The sequence below is a fragment of the Heteronotia binoei genome, chromosome 1 (genome assembly GCF_032191835.1).
Source record: "Heteronotia binoei isolate CCM8104 ecotype False Entrance Well chromosome 1, APGP_CSIRO_Hbin_v1, whole genome shotgun sequence".
Taxonomy (NCBI): Eukaryota; Metazoa; Chordata; class Lepidosauria; order Squamata; family Gekkonidae; genus Heteronotia; species Heteronotia binoei.
The window spans coordinates 277,872,595-277,891,290 of NC_083223.1; the positions used below are offsets into that span (position 1 = coordinate 277,872,595).

Genomic DNA, 18,696 nt, shown 5'->3' on the forward strand with positions numbered 1-18,696 from the left:
GCAGCAACAGCCTAACTATCTGAACAGGGAAATGTTTGAATGTTAGAAGCTCTGCCATCTGGAGAGAGGTGTCGACTGGACGGAAATCACAGTCCATGTTTCATATTATGTTCCTTTTAAAAACGTCTTTAAAATCTAACATTATCAGACCAGAAACAAGCCGGAGAGCACTGCAGTGGTAAACAAAAGCAAAATGTCCATCTCGCTTGAGATTCTTGGAATAATCATTTCAGTAATTACGAGAAGCCAGTCTCTAAGGTCGCTCTTCACTATTCCTGTTCCTGTTTCATAATTTGACTCTATCTGGTTAATTTGCCGACTTCCTCACAACTGTCTATTAGATTTTTCAAACGTTTGCAAATTCAATATTTGCTCATTACCACCCAATTTTCGATAAGAGCCCGAGGAAGGAGGAAGGAAAAAGCCACTACTTCCATAATGATAGCCTCAGAGGGTTGCCTAGTGGTTTCTGGTAGAAGATCTCAGTCGAGTTCAATAGCCCCTTACCGACTGACAGGGTGGTTCTGGATTCAAATCTAGCAGAGTGGGGGACTGCAAAAAGATATTACGATATTTTCAGGGTACAAGCTTTCAAGAATCAAAACTCCTCTCATCAAATGCTTCCATCATGTTAATCACGGTGCTGGTTTCAAATCTAGCTGTGGGGGAACTGGAAAAAGATATTACAATGTGTCATGACCCTGGAGCTAGCGAGGCCTGCAGGCCCCAGGGAAGCCTGCTTAGGAGTTACTGGGGAAAGCCTACATCTCCCAGGATCCCCTCTGTCCCTCTGATTGGGTAGTGAGGGTTTTGGAGGGAAACAGGCCCAGAGAGGGGTGAGGCCTGGGAAGAGTATATATGAAGGCCAAGCCCAGGAAGGGCGTGTTCTTTCCCTGGAAGGCTGAGCTAGAGGCAGGCTGTCACCTGGAGAGCAGGAAGCAGGGGAAAGTTCCCTTATCCAAGGGGGTAAGTGTTGGTATTAGCTAGGGACTGTATAGATAGACACGTTAGGGGATTTGTTTATTTCCCTTCACCCCTTTTACTGTTTTATGCACCTTGGTTGTTATATTGCACAGACCTTTTAAAATAAAATCTTGTTGTTATTGTTCACTCTGCCTGGTCCTCATGCCCATTATTTGACCTAGCTGAGGAGGCCTGGAAGGGCTTGGGAGGGTACTCTGGGCCTTCTCAAGGGAGACCCTTAACCCAGAGTGGTGGCAGCAGTTGGTAAGACCCCCCTGAGTCGTGACACAATGTTTTCAGGGTACAAGCTTCCATCATGTTAATCACGGTGCTGGATTCAAATCTGCTGCGTGGGAGACTGAAAAGATATTACGTTTTCAGGGTACAAGCTTTCGAGAATCAAAACTCCTCTCATCAAATGCTTCCATCATGTTAATCATGGTGCTGGATTCAAATCTAGCTGTGAGGGGATTGGAAAAGATACGACAATGTTTTCAGGTACGAGCTTTCGAGAATCAAAACTCCTCTCATCAAATGCTTCCATCGTGTTAATTATGTTAGTAGGGGCAGGAGGCTGGGCAGAGGGACTTCCTTCACCTTTTCCTTTAGCCAACTTCTTGGGAGACTTAGTAAGGGCAGGAGGCTGGGCAGAAGGACTTCCTTTTACCTTTTCCTTTAGCCAAACTCGATAAAACACAGAGCCACAGGACTGGACGTTCAGGAAATAAATGGAGGGGAGGCGAAGTCCACAGTTTTTTGTTGTCACTGACAGAAACTTCTAGAACCCTTATGCCAAGCCCAGATGTATTTCAGTCTCTCTGAATTGTTTGCCGCACAGCATAGGCACTAAAAACAGTCTCCCGTAAGCGTATTTCTTCATGATCAAGAACCAGGGCAGCAGAGTGCTTAGATCTGGGCTCCCCAACACAACGGTCCCCAGGCTCTATCCCCAAACATCCAGTGGCTCTCCCCTCCCCAAACCCCACCCTTTCCCAGATCTAGGGTTGCCAGCCTCCAGGTCAGCCCTGGAGACCCCCCCCCCGCAGGCTCTACCCCCAAACATCCAGCAGCCCATCCCCTCCCCAAACCCCACCCTCTCCCAGATCTAGGGTTGCCAACCTCCAGGTCAGCCCTGGAGATCCCCCCAGGCTCCACCCAAAAACATCCAGCAGCCCAACCCCTCCCCAAACCCCACCCTCTCCCAGATCTAGGGTTGCCAGCCTCCAGGTCAGTCCTGGAGATCTCCCCAGGCTCTACCCCCAGACAACCTAGAGTCCACAGTCATACAGTGCGACATGACCCAAACCGTTCCCTGTATGTTGTCACTCTGCTGAACTGAGTTTTAATACCGGCCTGATTTTGCCCCGTCTCTTTTCAGACAGTCTGAACGTCAGCTTTGTGGAAGAGGCAGAGCTGAAGGTCCTTTTCCATGATGCCGGTTCTGACCAGCTTTTCATCGGAGGCCGGGAGCAGCTGTGGATTCTGACCTTTAAGGACTCGATGGTCACGCCAACCCGGGTGAGATCTGGGCCTCCGTTTCTCCAGCTCTGTACAGTGCACTCCTCTACAAAGCGGTGCGGTGAGGGAGATATAGGAAGACGGTTTTGACCCCAGAGTCATAGAACCATGGTTTCTAATCTTCTGCATTACCAAGTGCAGTTTCCAGTTCTAGGTTCAGAAATTCCTGGATATTTTTTTTTGGGGGGGGGGAACCATTTTCTCCTCATCTCTTATAATTCCAGGCCCCACCCAGAGGTTTGTGCAAACCAAACAGAGAAACACGGCGGAGAGTGACTGGAAAAAAATGGAAGGTTCTGTGATAGCCAGCCTCACAAAGAGGGAAACATGTGAACAAAGAATAGAAAATTGTATTATCTCTTAATAACACTCTCGTGAAAAATTATTTCAAATCTCATACCGTAAAATATACAGGAAAGGAAAGGTCCCCTGTGCAAGCACCAGTCGTTTCCGACTCTGGGGTGACGTTGCTTTCACGTTTTCACGACAGACTTTTCACGGGGTGGTTTGCCATTGCCTTCCCCAGTCCTCTACGCTTTCCCCCCAGCAAGCTGGGGACTCATTTGACTGACCTCGGAAGGATGGAAGGTTGAGCCAACCTCGAGCCGTCTACCTGAAAACCCAGCTTCCACCGGGGATCGAACTCGGTTAGATAAAAATATGGAGCAGAGGTCCATCAGTGGCTATTAGCCACAGTGTGTGTGTATATATATTTTGGCCGCTGTGTGACACACAATGTTGGACTGGATGGGCCATTGGCCTGATCTAACATGGCTTCTCTTATGTTCTTATGTTCTAACTCAGGTCGTCAGCAGAGCTTAGGACTGCAGTACTGCAGCTTTAACACTCTGTGCCACGGGGCTCTTACTAAAATATACAACACCAGTACTAAATACAACAGAAGGACATAAATGAAACATTTAAAGGCACAGTCGGAAAGTATTTCCAAAGTCCTTCAGCTTCAAAGGAAACCTCAGTCCACTTTTCCTGAGGAATCCACATGAAAGTTGAAACTCCAGTCTGTCCAGTAGTTCTTGTGCACAGCAGTCTTGTGTTTCTCTGTGTCCTTTATAATGTTTATATTTCCACTACCTGTCATTGAATTTTATGACACCCCTATCAGGATATAACTGCCCTTATCAGGATAGAGTCTGTCCATGTAATGGAAGGCAGCTTGAAATGGTTGCCCATGTCTTACTTTATTGTGATTTTTATGGGGAAGCACGGGACCGTATAATCAAACCTATTCTGTCTAATTTTTATGGATTACCTGAAGCGAAGTTAGTTTCTTCCCCCTACTATCTGACCAACGTTCTCATATCGCAAACCTGGTTGCAAAGTACCTTTCGGCTGCCATAACAATCAGGGAGCAAAAGACTAGCTCTCCTTCTTGACGTTTCACTGGTTTTTATAGCGGAAACATAGTAAATTTGCTATGCTGTACTTTTTATTTCTATGCCAATAAAGGTGTTTGGATTGGATCGGATTGGAATTTTATGACGCACCTGGTCTGGCTCTCATTTATGTCAGATCCGCCCCTCATAACAAATGAGTTTGACACCCCTGCTTTAGTCTCTTTTAAACAGAGAATCGCAAGGTTATACGTCACGAGGTTCTGACAGGCGTTCCTTTTCCCTCTGATGCTTCAGATACAGCTGAGTGCTGATGAAAAGGTGAAAGAGAACTGCAAGAAGAAGACGGGGGTGGACCAGGTGAGGAGGAAGCTGGGGTGAACATATGAACATATGAAGAGAGCCAGTTTGGTGTAGTGGTTAAGTGCACGGACTCTTATCTGGGAGAACCAGGTTTGAATCCCCACTCCTCCACTTGCATCTGCTAGCATGGCCTTGGGTCAGCCATAGCTCTGACAGAGGTTGTCCTTGAAAGGATAAAGATAAAGGAGATTGTGAGCCGCTCTGAGACTCTTCGGAGTGGAGGGCGGGATATAAATCCAATATCTTTATCTACCTCACAGGGTGTCTGTTGTGGGGGAGGAAGGGAAAGGAGATTGTGAGCCGCTCTGAGACTCTTCGGAGTGGAGGGCGGGATATAAATCCAATATCTTCATCTACCTCACAGGGTGTCTGTTGTGGGGGAGGAAGGGAAAGGAGATTGTGAGCCGCTCTGAGACTCTTCAGAGTGGAGGGCGGGATATAAATCCAATATCTTCATCTACCTCACAGGGTGTCTGTTGTGGGGGAGGAAGGGAAAGGAGATTGTGAGCCGCTCTGAGACTCTTCGGAGTGGAGGGCGGGATATAAATCCAATATCTTCATCTACCTCACAGGGTGTCTGTTGTGGGGGAGGAAGGTAAAGGAGATGGTGAGCCGCTCTGAGACTCTTCGGAGTGGAGGGAGGGATATAAATCCAATATCTTCATCTATCTCACAGGGTGTCTGTTGTGGGGGAGGAAGGGAAAGGAGATTGTGAGCCGCTCTGAGACTCTTCGGAGTGGAGGGTGGGATATAAATCCAGTATCTTCTGCTTCTTCTACTGAATCAGACCCTTGGTCCATCAAAGTCAGTCTTGTCTACTCAGACTGGCAGTGGCTCTCCAGGGTCTCAATCGGAGGTTTTCCACACCTATTTACCTGAACCCTTTTTAGTTGGAGATGCCGGGGATTGAACCTGGGACCTTCTGCTTGCCAAGCAGATGCTCTGCCACTGAGCCACCGTCCCTCCCCAAATTGACCCAGATTGCAGGGTGGCAGCTCCTGGGTTTTAAAAGTCTCTTGGGGGGTGTCTTGCTCTGCATTTTGGACTGTGGGGAAAGACTGCAGCCCAGTCTCAGCCACGCTGCAGCACCACCAATGGGCAGAACTCGGTATTGCCAGCAGCGGGCTGCTCACTCACTGTTCTGGTGTCTTCTTGCAGAAGGAGTGCCACAACTTCATCCAGGTGATCCAGAGGCTGAACGCCACAAACATCGTCGTCTGCGGGACCAACGCCGCTTCCCCCAAGTGCTGGCTTCTTGTGAGTTCCCGGATCTCAGATTCGCCTTGACTAAGATGAGGGATGAAAATGTGGGCCCCGTATCCAGAAAGCACATTGCCAGTTCTTGAGGCTGCATTACGGTGGTGCCAATGGACAGGAGTGGATCGGCCATTAAGGCCACTGGGAAAAGTTCTGGCGGGCCCATGGTCTGGGGTTAGAGTTGCCAAGTCCAGTTTAAGAAATATCTGGGGGCTTTGGAGGTGGAGACAGGAGACTTTGGGGGCGGAGCCAGGAGCAAGGTTGTGACAAGCATAACTGAACTCCAAAGGGAGGTCTGGCCATCACACTAATTCAGTTTAGAGGGAACACCGCTCACAAGGTTTCTGTTTGTGGGAGAGGAAGGGAAGGGGATTGTAAGCCACTCTGAGACTCTGAGGGAAAGGTGGGGTATCAATCCAAACTCTTCTTAGAGCCAAGGGCACCTTTGGAATTCTGATATAGTGTGATGGGTGCCGCTACAAAATGGCTGCCAGAGCAGGCCCGTAGCCAGAAAATTTGGGGTGGAGGGGCCCCCAAAACATCCAGTGGGCCCTCCCCTCCCCAGACCGCACCCTCTCCCAGTTGCCAGCCTCCAGGTGACCCCAGGCTCTACCCGCAAACATCCAGTGGCCCATTCCCTTCCCAGACCCCACCCCCTCCTGGGTCTAGGGTTGCCACCCTCCAGGTGAGCCCTGGAGATTCCCTCCAGGCTCTACCCCCAAACATCCAGTGGCCCATTCCTCACCCTCTCCCAGATCTAGGGTTGCCAACGGCCAGGTGAGCCTTGGAGACCCCCCCCAGGCTCTACCCCCAAACATCCAGTGGCCCATTCCCTCCCCAAACCCCACCCTCTCCCAGATCTAGGGTTGCCAGCCTCCAGGTGAGCCCTTGAGATACCCCCAGGCTCTACCCCCAAACATCCAGTGGCCCATTCCCTCCCCAAACCCCACCCTCTCCTAGATCTAGGGTTGCCAGCCTCCAGGTGAGCCCTGAAGATCCCCCCCAGGCTCTACCCCCAAACATCCAGTGGCCCATTCCCTTCCCAGACCCCACCCTCTCCTGGATCTAGGGTTGCCAGCCTCCAGGTGAGCCCTGGAGATCCCCCAGGCTCTACCCCCAAACATTCAGTGGCCCATTCCCTTCCCAGACCCCACCCTCTCCTGGATCTAGGGTTGCCAGCCTCCAGGTGAGCCCTGGAGATCCCCAGGCTCTACCCCCAAACATCCAGAGGCCCATTCCCTTCCCAGACCCCAGGATACATTGGAGTTGGAGCCAGGAGACTGGGGGTGGAGCTAGGAGACACTGGGGGTGGAGCCAGGAGACATTGGAGTTGGAGCCAGCAGACTGGGAGTGGAGCTAGGAGACTGGGGGTGGAGCCTGGAGACATTGGGGTGGAGCCAGGAGACTGGGGGTGGAGCCAGGAGACATTGGAGTTGGAGCCAGGAGACTGGGGATGGAGCTAGGAGACTGGGGGTAGAGCCTGGAGACATCCGGGGTGGAGCCAGGAGACTGGGGGTGGAGCCTGGAGACATTGGGGTGGAGCCAGGAGACATTGGAGTTGGAGCCAGCAGACTGGGGATGGAGCTAGGAGACTGGGGGTAGAGCCTGGAGACATTGGGGTGGAGCCAGGAGACTGGGGGTGGAGCCAGGAGACATTGGAGTTGGAGCCAGGAGACTGGGGGTGGAGCCTGGAGACATTGGGGTGGAGCCAGGAGACATTGGAGTTGGAGCCAGCAGACTGGGGGTGGAGCTAGGATACTGGGGGTGGAGCCTGGAGACATTGGGGTGGAGCCAGGAGACATTGGAGTTGGAGCCAGGAGACTGGGGGTGGAGCTAGGAGACTGGGGGTAGAGCCTGGAGACATTGGGGGTGGAGCCAGGAGACATTGGAGTTGGAGCCAGGAGACTGGGGGTGGAGCCAGGAGCAAGGGTGTGACGAGCATCACTGAAGTCCAAAGGGAGTTCCGGTCCTCACATTGAAAGGGACCGCACACCTTTCAAATGCCTTCCCTCCATTGGAAATAATGAAGGACGGGGGGCACCTTCTTTTGGGGCTCATAGAACTGGACCCCCTGGCCCAATCCTTTTGAAACTTGGAGGGTACTTTGAGGAGAGGCGTCGGATGCTAAGCCGCAAATTTGGTTCCTCTAGCTCAAAGCCCCAGATACCTAGGGATCAATTCTCCATTACAGTCTATGGGAATCGGTCTCCATAGGGAATAATGGAGTCTCCAGCAGACATTGCCCTCCACCCACGCCCCCACCCCCACCCCCATTTTCTGATGACCTTGAAGCGGGGGGAGGACTTCCAAACGAGAGATCCCCTGCCCCACAACTGGGGACTGGCAACCCTATCCTGAAGATTTGCAGGTAGAGCCGGGGAAGCAGGGGTTTAGGGGAGGGAGGAGCCTCAGGTGTTTATAATACCATCGAGCCCGCCTCCAGACCACCACCGTCTCCAGGGAATCCACTCCCTGACGTCTGGACCTTGGCTGTAATTCCAGGAGGTCTTCGGAACCCACCTGGAAGTGATTGACCCTGGCCGTGAGACCCTCCCTTTCCTCCTTCTGTCTTTCCTCACAGGACAACAACAACACCTATTACGAAAGCCATTCGCTCAAAACCAACGCAGCAAACATTGTCCCCGCGTTCCCGTCTCAAACCGCCGTGACCATCGCAGTAGGTAAGGAGGGGCCTTTCAAGGCTGCTTAAACTGAGGAAGCGGCCTAGTCCACTCACCCAGAGCCAGTTTGGCACAGTGGTTAAGAGAGCAGACTCTTTATCGGGGAGAACCGGGTTCGATACCCCACTTCTCCACTTGCAGCTGCTGGAAGGGCCTTGGGTCAGCCGTAGCTCTCGTAGGCGTTTTCCGTGAAAGGGCAGCTTCTGTCAGAGCTCTCTCAGCCTCACCCACCTCACAGGGTGTCTGTTGTAGGGGAGGAAGGGAAAGGAGATTGTGAGCCGCTCTGAGACTCTTCGGAGTGGAGGGCGGGATATAAATCCAATATCTTCATCTACCTCACAGGGTGTCTGTTGTGGGGGAGGAAGGGAAAGGAGATTGTGAGCCACTCTGAGATTCAGATTGAAGGGTGGGGTATAAATCCAATATCTTCTTCTTCTTCCAACATGGCTTCTCTTATGTTCTTATATGACACAGAGTGTTGGACTGGAGGGGCCATTGGCCTGATCCAACATGGCTTCTCTTATGTTCTTATTTGTAAGCTCTTGGAGGGTTGGCTACACCATGGGTGTGTGGCCTAATATGCAAAGGAGCTGCTAGAATCCCACTCCTGGTGACAACAAAGGCGGAGACAACGTTTATGGCTCAGAGTTGACATTTTGAAGCTGGAGGATGTCTGACTCATGTGCCTCTCTCCCCACCCACCCTCCCCGCTAACATTTCAGATGGCAACCTGTATTCGGCATTGTCGGGAAGCAAGAGCACCATCCAGAGGAGCTATGGAAACAAAAAGCTGATCAAGACCGAAGACAATTGGCTGACCCGTAAGGAGACCCTGTCTGCCCTCTTTCCCTTTTTCCCATGAGTCATTTGATAGAGAACCCTGAACATCTAGCACAAGGCTTAATGTAAAAGCCGCAAAGAATAAATGACAAATGTTTGAGAGCCGCAAGACATGAACGGCAGATGCTTGAGAGCCGGGAGGGAGGGAGGGAGGGAGGGAGGGAGGAAGGAAGGAAGGAAGGAAGGAAGGAAGGAAGGAAGGAAGGAAGGAAGGAAGGAAGGGAGGGAGGGAGGGAGGGAGGGGGGAGGAAATGAGGATGGAAGGAAGGGAGGGAGGGAGGAAGGATAGAAGGAAGAGAGGAAGGAGGGAAGGAAGGAAGGGAGGGAGGGAAGAAGGATGGAAGGGAGGGAGGAAGGAAGGATGGAAGGAAGGAAGGGAGGAAGGAAGGATGGAAGGAAGGAAGGGAGGGAGGGAGGGAGGGGGGAGGAAGGAAGGGAGGGAGGGAGGGAGGGGGAGGAAGGGAGGGAGGGAGAATGAAAGGAAGGAAGGAAGGGAGGGAGGGAGGGAGGGAAAGAGGGAGGGAGGAAGGAAGGAAGGGAGGAAGGAAGGGAGGGAGGAAGGAAGGAAGGGAAGGAGGTAGGAAGGAAGGGAGGGGGAGGGAGGGAGGGAAAGAGAGAGGAAGGGAGGGAGGGAGGGGGGAGGGAGGGAGGAGGGAGGGAGGGAGAATGAAAGGAAGGAAGGAAGGAAGGAAGGGAGGGAGGGAGGGAGGGAGGGAAAGAGGGAGGAAGGGAGGGAGGAAGGAAGGAAGGGAAGGAGGTAGGAAGGAAGCGAGGGGGGAGGGAGGGAGGGAGGAAGCAACTTTAACTGCATTCTCCAATTTGCCAGCTGGAGAAGTGATTTAAAGAAAGAAATGCCTCCGCCAAGCCGGCCAATGGGGCAGTGGGAGCTTCAAGAGCCACAAAATATGTGTGAAAGAGCCACATTTTGGCCACCCCCACTTCAGGGTTTTAAATGTTTCTTCATATGTCGATGTTCACCACCGAGCGGACCTTATTTGGGTGGCTGGAGAGGGGTACAGAAGTCTTTAAATAAATAATAAATAAATTCTCAGTCTCCATGGAAGATCTGGAATGTTATTCTGTGCCACGTTTGCAGCTAAGCCGACTGGAAGTCTTACCCTCACAAAGTGATTTAATTCCTTGCCTCTGCTTCGCTTCTCTTTTGCCCCAGGGGTGGAATTCGTCAGCGCCGCCCTGCTGGCGGAGAGAAATCAAGTCAACGATGAAATTTACTTCTTTTACAATGAGGTTAACCAGAGCGCTGGCTTGGATGATGAACCATACAAAGCTCAACTCGGGCGTGTCTGCAAGGTATGGGGAGGAAGCGGGCCTCGCTTTGTTCCTGGAAAGGGCTTTTGTGATGTCCCCTTCACCGCTCACACAGAGCGCTGGTCACCTGTCACCCTCTGCCACAAAAGGTTTGCGGACTTCAATCGACCTGCTGGATTCTGGCTTTTTCCTTCTTTCTCTAGGCAGATGACGGTGGAAAGAACATGCTGATAGATTCATGGACCACCTTCCTGAAGGCAAGGCTGGTCTGCGGACACCCCAGAGACCCTAAGCGCTTTCATCGTCTCCGGGACGCCTTTCTCCTCAAAGAAGGCCGGACACTCTACGGAGTGTTCTCCAACACATGGTGAGACATGGCCAAGTCTCAGGAACTTGGTGAGACGTCAACTGAGAGGTGACATGATAGAGGTTTACAAATGTAGGCATGGGATAGAGGAGAAAGAAATACTTTTCTTCCTTTCTCATGATACAAGAACTTGAACGTAAGAGAAGCCACATTGGATCAGGCCAACAGGGCTTCTCTTATGTTCTTATGTGACACAGAGTGTTGGACTGGATGGACCATTGGCCTGATCCAACATGGCTTCTCTTATGTTCTTATGTGACACAGAGTGTTGGACTGGAGGGGCCACTGGCCTGATCCAACATGGCTTCTCTTATGTTCTTATGTGACACAGAGTGTTGGACTGGATGGGCCATTGGCCTGATCCAACATGGCTTCTCTTATGCTCTTATGTGACACAGAGTGTTGGACTGGAGGGGCCACTGGCCTGATCCAACAGGGCTTCTCTTATGTTCTTATGTGACACAGAGTGTTGGACTGGATGGGCCACTGGCCTGATCCAACATGGCTTCTCTTATGTTCTTATGTGACACAGAGTGTTGGACTGGATGGGCCATTGGCCTGATCCAACAGGGCTTCTCTTATGTTCTTATGTGACACAGAGTGTTGGACTGGAGGGGCCACTGGCCTGATCCAACATGGCTTCTCTTATGTTCTTCTGTGACACAGAGTGTTGGACTGGATGGGCCATTGGCCTGATCCAACATGGCTTCTCTTATGTTCTTATATCTAAGGCTGTGATGCCCTGTCTTCTTTGTGGTTGCGGGGCCACAGAAGGAGGGCTTCAAAAGTTCTGCCCCGCTGGTAGGCCACATCAGTCGGTTCCCTGGAGAAAATGGCTGCTTTGGGGAGGGAAGTGAACTCTACGGTGTCACACCCTGTTGAGATTCCTTCCTCTCCCGAATCCCACCCTCCACAGCTTCAACTCAAAATCTCCTGGAATTTCCCAAACCAAAGCTGGCAACCCCAGGCTCTGGTCTTTCCAGTTGCCTGGCAGAATGGACCTCGGGACACTGCCTTACCAATCCCTTTTGTCTTTCCCCAGGGGCAAAACGGCCGTTTGCAAGTATTCGATGAACGAGATCAGTTCTGCCTTCAAGACATCTAAACTGAGGGGATATACGGGCTCCTTATCCGGCAGCAGACCTGGAATGGTGAGTGCCCTTCTCCTTTGCATACTAGGCCACACCCCTCCGAGGTAGCCAATCCTCCTGGAGGTTACGGGGCTGTTAGTACAGGGACTACTGTAAGCTCTTGGAGGATTGGCTACATCAGTAGGGTTGCCAATCCCAGGTGGGGGCAGGGGATCCCCGGTTTGGAGGCCCTCCCCCCGCTTCAGGGTCATCAGAAAGCAGGGGGGAGGGGAGGGAAAGGTCAGCTGGGAACTCTATTATTCCCTATGGAGATTTATTCCCATAGAAAATCATGAAGAATTGATCTGCGGGTATCTGGGGCTCTGGAAGGGCTGTTTTTTGGGGTAGAGGCATCAAATTTTCAGTATAGCATCTAGTGCCTCTCCCCAAAATACCCCCCAAGTTTCAAAAAGATTGGACCAGGGGGTCCAATTCTATGAGCCCCAAAAGAAGGTGCCCCTATCCTTCATGATTTTCTTATGGAAGGAAGGCATTGAAAAGGTGTGCCGTCCCTTTCAATGTGATGGCCAGAACTCCCTTTGGAGTTCAATGATGCTTGTCACAGCCTTGCTCTTGGCTCCACCCCCAAAGTCTCCTGGCTCCACCCCCAAAGTCTCCTAGCTCCACCCCCAAAGTCCCCAGCTATTTCTTGAATTGAACTTGGCAACCCTATACATCAGTGGGGTGTGGCCTAATATGCAAAGGAGCTCCTGCTACCAAAAAAAAGCCCTGGGTTGACCCATTCCCTCCCCTCGCCCCTTTCGTGTCGGAATCCGGCCCTGCGCTGTTGCTCTGGTTGTGGTAGGAAGTGCCGTCAAGTTGCACCTAAGTTATGGCAACTCTGTAGGGGTTTTCAAGGCAAGAGAGGGACAGAGGTGGTTTGCACTTGCCTACCTCCGCGTAGCAATTCCTGGACTCCCTTGGTGGTCTCCCATTCGAGTTCTAACCAGGGCTAACCCTGCTTATATTCCGAGATGTGACGAGGTCAACCCATCTGCTCCTTCATTCTGGCTGAACCAGGATTCCTAAAATTAGTCCCAGGGATTGGATCCTGCAAAACAGCTAACACAGGAATTCACCCCCAAGAGAGTTTGGTGTCGTGGTTAAGTGTGCAGACTCTTACCTGGGAGAACCAGGTTTGATTCCCCACTCCTCTACTTGCACCTGCCTTGGGTCAGCCAGAGCTCTGGCAGAGGTTTTCCTTGAAAGGGCAGCTGCTATGAGAGCCCTCTCCAGCCCCACCCACCTTACAGGGTGTCTGTTGTGGGGGAAGAAGGAGATTGTGAGTCACTCTGAGACTCTGAGATTTAGAGATAGGACGCGATATAAATCCAATATCTTCTTCTTCTTCCTCTTCTTCTTCTGGAGGAGTGGGGTTTGATTCCCCACACCTCCACTTGCACCTGCTGGAATGGCCTTGGGTTAGCCATAGCTCTGGCAAAGGTTGTCCTTGAAAGGGCAGCTGCTGGGAGAGCTCTCTCAGCCCCACCCACCTCAAAGGGTGTCTGTTGTGAGGGAAGAAGATATAGGGGATTGTAAGCTGCTCTGAGTCTCTGATTCAGAGAAAAGGGCAGGGTATAAATCTGCAGTCTTCTTCTTCTTCTTCTTCTTCTTCACACTGCCCTGACTTTTCCTTCTTTGCTTTCTCTTTTCCAACCCAGTGCGTTGCATCTAGCGCCCAAACTCCCAAAACCACCCTGACCATCATTAAGGACCACCCCGAAATAGAGACGGTCATCTACCCAGAGGGACAGCGTCCCCTTTACCTTCTTGAGAACAATGAAACCTACACCCAGGTTGTGGCCGACAGGGTGCGAGATGCCAGCAACACCACTCGGATGTCCTCTTCCTTGGAACAGGTGAGCTTAGCATGGAACACAAGAACACAAGAAGAGCCCTGCTGGATCAAACCACTGAGGGTTCATCTAGTCCAGCCTCCTGTCTCACACAGTGGCCAACCAGTTCATCTGGAGGGCCAACAGCAGGGCAGAGAGGCTGAGGCCTTCCCCTGAGGAGAACATCAGAAGAGCCCTGCTGGGTCAGACCAGGGAGGGTCCATCTAGTCCAGCATCCTGTCTCACACAGAGGCCAACCAGTTCCTCTGGAGGACCAACAGCAGGGCAGAGAGGCTGAGGCCTTCCCCTGAGGAGAGCATCAGAAGAGCCCTGCTGGGTCAGACCAGGGAGGGTCCATCCAGTCCAGCCTCTTGTCTCACACAGTGACCAACCAGTTCCTCTGGACGGCCAATAACAGGGCAGAGAGGCTGAGGCCTTCCTTTGAGAAGAACATCAGAAGAGCCCTGCTGGGTCAGACCAGGAAGGATTCATCTAGTCCCTCCTGTCTCACACAGGGGCCAACCAGTTCCTCTGGAGGGCCAACAACAGGGCAGAGAGGCCGAGGCCTTCCCCTGAGAGGAACATCAGAAGAGCCCTGCTGGGTCAGACCAGTGAGGGTCCATCCAGTCAAGCCTCCCGTCTCACACAGTGGCCAACCATTTCCTCTCTCTCCCCTGATGAGCCCGTCATTGTCCTCAACCATATGTCCGGCGGAAGAACTCAGTTTCACAGGCCCTGTGGAACTGTAACAAGTCCAGCAAGGCCCTGATCTCTCCGGGAACAGCATCCCACTAGGTTGGAGCCGGGGCTGAAAAGGCCTGGTTGAGGACAGATAGACAATAAATAAAATGTAAGCTCTTTAGGGCAAGCTCTGTGGCATCACATCTCTGGCTGAGTTGCAATCCCCGCCCCAAACTCCACACTCTCTGTGCCTATTTTCAGGCATTTCCCACCCCAGAGTCAGTGTTCCCTCTAAGATGAGTGAGTGTGAGCTAGCTCACAGTTTTTTAGCCGCTGGCTCACACATTTTTTTGGTCTTAGCTCAGGAAAAATTTCCCCAGAGTATGGTTGCCAATCCCCAGGTGGGGGCAGGGGATCCCCCGGTTTGGAGACCCTCTCCCTGCTTCAGGGTCGTCAGAAAGCGGGGGGAGGGGAGGAAAATGTCTGCTGGGAACTCTGTTATCCCCTAGGGAGATTTATTCCCATAAAAAATCATGGAGAATTGATCTGCGGGTATCTGGGGCTCTGGAGGGGGCTGTTTTTTGGAGTAGAGGCACCAAATTTTCAGTATAGCATCTAGTGCTTTTCCCTAAAGTACCCCCCAAGTCTCTAAAAGATTGGACCAGGGGGTCCGATTCTATGAGCCCCAAAAGAAGGTGCCCCTATCCTTCATTATTTTCCTATGGAAGGAAGACATTTAAGGAGTGCTGTGATGGCCAGAACTCCCTTGGAGTTCAATGATGCTTGTCACAGCCTTGATCTTGGCTCCACCCCTAATGTCTCCTGGCTCCACCCCAAAAGTCTCCTTGGCTCCACCCCCAAAGTCCCCAGTTATTTCTTGAATTGGACTTTGCAACCCAAAGTAGCTCACAACTATAACACCAGGAGCTCACAAAGTACAATTTTTGGCTCACAAGACTCCACAGCATTGAGGGAACATTGCCCAGAAATGACACCCCCTACTGCAGACTGCTGCTGGACGAGCTGCCAATCTGGCCATCCCACGTTTGAATCTTCTCTCTTTTTTTGGCAGATCAAGGGAAGATCCACAAGGTCCTTCAAAAGGGAGAGCAGACGGTGATCATCGCGGAGCTAAGCCCCTTCAAGAAAGAAGCGCCCGTCTCTTCCATGGTCTTGGACACAACTATGGTAAGAGGTGGACTAACCTGGTGAAGGGCGTCTCCGTGGTCCTCCTAGGAAATTTTCCAGGACAGAGTAGCTCTCTGGTGTGAGCAGCCATTGCCCTTCTGCTTTCTGGGTCCATTTCCATTGGGTCCTGTCTCCTTCCAGGGTATGCTCTTCCCCTCTGATGTAGCCAGTCCTCCAAGAGCTTATAAGACTCTTTTTTTGTAAGCACTTGGAGGATTGGCTACATCAGAGGGTGTGGCCTAATATGCAAAAGAGCTCCTGCTAGAATTCCACCCCTCTGCTCTTCATAGATTCATAAAATCAATAAAATGAATTTTAACAGGGAAAAATGTAAAGTTCAGCTTTTAGGTAGGAAAAATCCAATGCGTGGTTATAGGATGGGGGAGACTTGCCGGAGCAGTAGTGTGTTCGAAAAGGATGTAGGGGTCTTAGTGGACCATACGCTGAACATGAGTCAATAGTGTGATGCGGTGGCTAAAAAAGGCCAATGCAATTTTGGGCTGCATCAACAGAAGTATAGTGTCCAGATCACGTGATGTGATGGTATCGCTTTACTCTGCTCTGGTAAGATCTCACTTGGGAGTATTGTGTTCAGTTTTGGACACCACATTTTAAGAAGGACATAGACAAGCTGGAACGGACCCAGAGGAGGGCAACGAAGATGGTGAGGGGCCTGGGGACCAAGTCCTATAAGGAAAGGTTGAAGGAGCTGGGGATGTTTAGCCTGGAGTGGAGGCGGCTGAGAGGTGATATGATCACCATCTTCAAGTCCTTGAAGGGCTGTCATATAGAGGATGGTGTGGAATTGTTTTCTGTGGCCCCGGAAGGTAGGACCAGAGCCTATGGGATGAAATTAAATCAAGAGAGTTTCCAACTCAACATGAGGAAGAATTTCCTGACCGTTAGAGCGATTCCTCAGTGGAACAGGCTTCCTCCTCGGGAGGTGGTGAGCTCCATCTAGCCATCTAGCCTCTGTTGAAAAACCTCCAAGGAAAGAGAGCCCACCACCTCCCAAGGAGGAAACCTGTTCCACTGAGGAACCGCTCGAAAAACCTCCAAGGAAGGAGAGCCCACCACCTCCCAAGGAGGAAGCCTGTTCCACTGAGGAACCGCTCTTAACAGTCATAGAATCCTAGAGTTGGAAGGGACCTCCAGGGTCATCTAGTCCAACCCCCTGCACAATGCAGGAAACTCACAAAGACCTCCCCCTAAATTCACAGGATCTTCATTGCTGTCAGATGGCCATCTAGCCTCTGTTGAAAAAAACTCTCCAAGGAAGGAGAGCCCACCACCTCCCGAGGAAGCCTGTTCCACTGAGGAACCGCTCTAAACTCACAAACCCCTCCCCCTAAATTCACAGGATCCTCATTGCTGTCAGATGGCCATCTAGCCTCTGTTGAAAAAACTCTCCAAGGAAGGAGAGCCCACCACCTCCCGAGGAAGCCTGTTCCACTGAGGAACCGTTCTTAACAGTCATAGAATCACAGAGTTGGAAGGGATCTCCAGGGTCATCTAGTCCAACCCCCCTGCACAAGGCAGGAAACTCACAAACACCTCCCCCTAAATCCACAGGATCTTCATTGCTGTCAGATGGCCATCTAGCCTCTGCTGGAAACCCTCCAAGGAAGGAGAGCCCACCACCTCCCGAGGAAGCCTGTTCCACTGAGGAACCGCTCTAACAGTCAGGAAGTTCTTCTTAATGTTGAGCCGGAAACTCTTTTGATTTAATTTCAACCTACTGATTCTGGTTCAACCTTCTGGGGTCACAGAAAACAACTCTAGATGTCTCCTAGGTTCTGTGATGGCTTCCCCCCGCCCCAAGAACTTCCCTGCTGGGAACAGTCTTGAACTCCGGCTGGAAAGGAACCCTCATTTCCATCCTCCAGAAGTGTTCCGAACGAGCAACCCGTTCCCTTGCTCCTTTTCACCCTCAGCTATAACCTGGCTTCTCTCCGGCAGGGTCACCTGTACGTGAGCACCGAGTTCGAGGTGGCGCGTCTCTCGCTGGCAGACTGCGACCAGTACAAAGACACCTGCTGGAACTGCGTCCTGGCCCGCGACCCGTATTGCGGGTGGAACCCCAGCGGCCTCGCTTGTTCGGCCGTCTCTCAAGTTGGAAACTACAGTGGCAGGTACGCCAGGGAAGCGGTGCGGTGCAGCAACTTGGGGGAGGGGGGCATAGCATGGCCACTGGTCCCCATCTGTCCCAGACCCAAGCTCAGAGGTGTAGCTTTAGAAGTCACCAAGATTTTAGCCCAGAAACGAAGAGAGTAGCTGTTGCCCAGATCCTGGAAACTAAGCAGGGTCGACTCTGGCAATTACTTGGATTGGGGGTGACCTCCTTGGAATACCAGCAGTTGGGAGAGCAGGGGCAGACTTTATTCAGCCGCCTCTCTGGATATCCTCCAGGCTCCCAGTAGGGGTCAGTCACCAACAGCGTTCCTCTTGGGATGAGTTCGTGTGAGCTAGCTCACTATTTTTAGCCTCTGACTCACACATTTTTGTCTTAGCTCAGGAAAAATGGCCCCCAGAGCAAACAAATTTACACAGTAACCCAGAAGAAGGAAGGGAGGGGGGGAGGGGAGGGAGGAAGGAGGGGAGGGAGGAAAGGGAGGGGATGAAGGACGGAAGGAGGGGAGGGAGGGGAGGAAGGAAGGGAGGGGAAGGGAGGGAGGGGAGGAAGGGAAGGGAGGAAGGATGAAAGGAGAAGGGGAGGGAGGGGAGGAAGGAAGGAAGGGGAGGAAGGAAGGGGAGGGAAGGGGAGGGAGGGAAGGGATGAAGGACGGAAGGAGGGGAGGGTGGGAAGGAAGGGTAGGGAAGGGAGGGAGGGAAGAGAAGGGATGAAGGACGGAAGGAGGGAAGGGAGGGGAGGAAGGAAGGAAGGGAAGGAAGGGTAGGGAAGTGTTATGTATTGAATATAATGTAATGTGCCCTTGTGGGGGGAAGTTTGACCGACCAGGATTGGCCTGGTCGGAGGAGGGGGCTGTAATGTGCCCTTGTAATGTGCTACTGAATAAACTACTGAATAAACCATCTCGGTTCTCAGTACATTACAGGAAGGGAGTGGGAGGGGAGGGAGAGAAGGGATGAAGAACGGAAGGAGGGAAGGGAGGGGGAGGAAGGGAGGGGAGGGAAGGGAGGAAAGGAGGGAGGGATGAAGGAGGGAAGGAGGGGAGGAAGGAAGGGTAGGGAAGGGAGGGGGGAGGGGAGGGAGAGAAGGGATGAAGGACGGAAGGAGGGAAGGAAGGGGAG

General features: G+C 52.0%; 2 protein-coding genes across 2 annotated transcripts in view; both read left to right on the forward strand.

The window, feature by feature from the left end:
• The first annotated feature begins 1,451 nt into the window (after nucleotides 1–1,451).
• On the forward strand, nucleotides 1,452–8,163 carry LOC132585648 (semaphorin-4F-like). Its single transcript, XM_060257541.1, has 5 exons — nucleotides 1,452–1,461; nucleotides 2,342–2,481; nucleotides 4,131–4,193; nucleotides 5,355–5,453; nucleotides 8,035–8,163. The coding sequence occupies exons 1-5, from the start codon at nucleotides 1,452–1,454 to the stop codon at nucleotides 8,161–8,163; spliced, it is 441 nt and encodes a 146-aa protein (XP_060113524.1).
• A 2,287-nt stretch (nucleotides 8,164–10,450) lies between these two features.
• LOC132585733 (semaphorin-7A-like) overlaps nucleotides 10,451–18,696 on the forward strand; it is a 23,873-nt gene continuing 15,627 nt past the window's right edge. Inside the window, exons 1-6 of the mRNA XM_060257648.1 lie at nucleotides 10,451–10,610; nucleotides 11,653–11,761; nucleotides 13,402–13,599; nucleotides 14,622–14,637; nucleotides 15,329–15,444; nucleotides 17,404–17,592. Of these exons, the coding sequence (XP_060113631.1) occupies nucleotides 10,468–10,610; nucleotides 11,653–11,761; nucleotides 13,402–13,599; nucleotides 14,622–14,637; nucleotides 15,329–15,444; nucleotides 17,404–17,592 (771 nt within the window). The 5' untranslated portion in view covers nucleotides 10,451–10,467. The remainder of the gene's footprint in view (nucleotides 10,611–11,652; nucleotides 11,762–13,401; nucleotides 13,600–14,621; nucleotides 14,638–15,328; nucleotides 15,445–17,403; nucleotides 17,593–18,696) is intronic.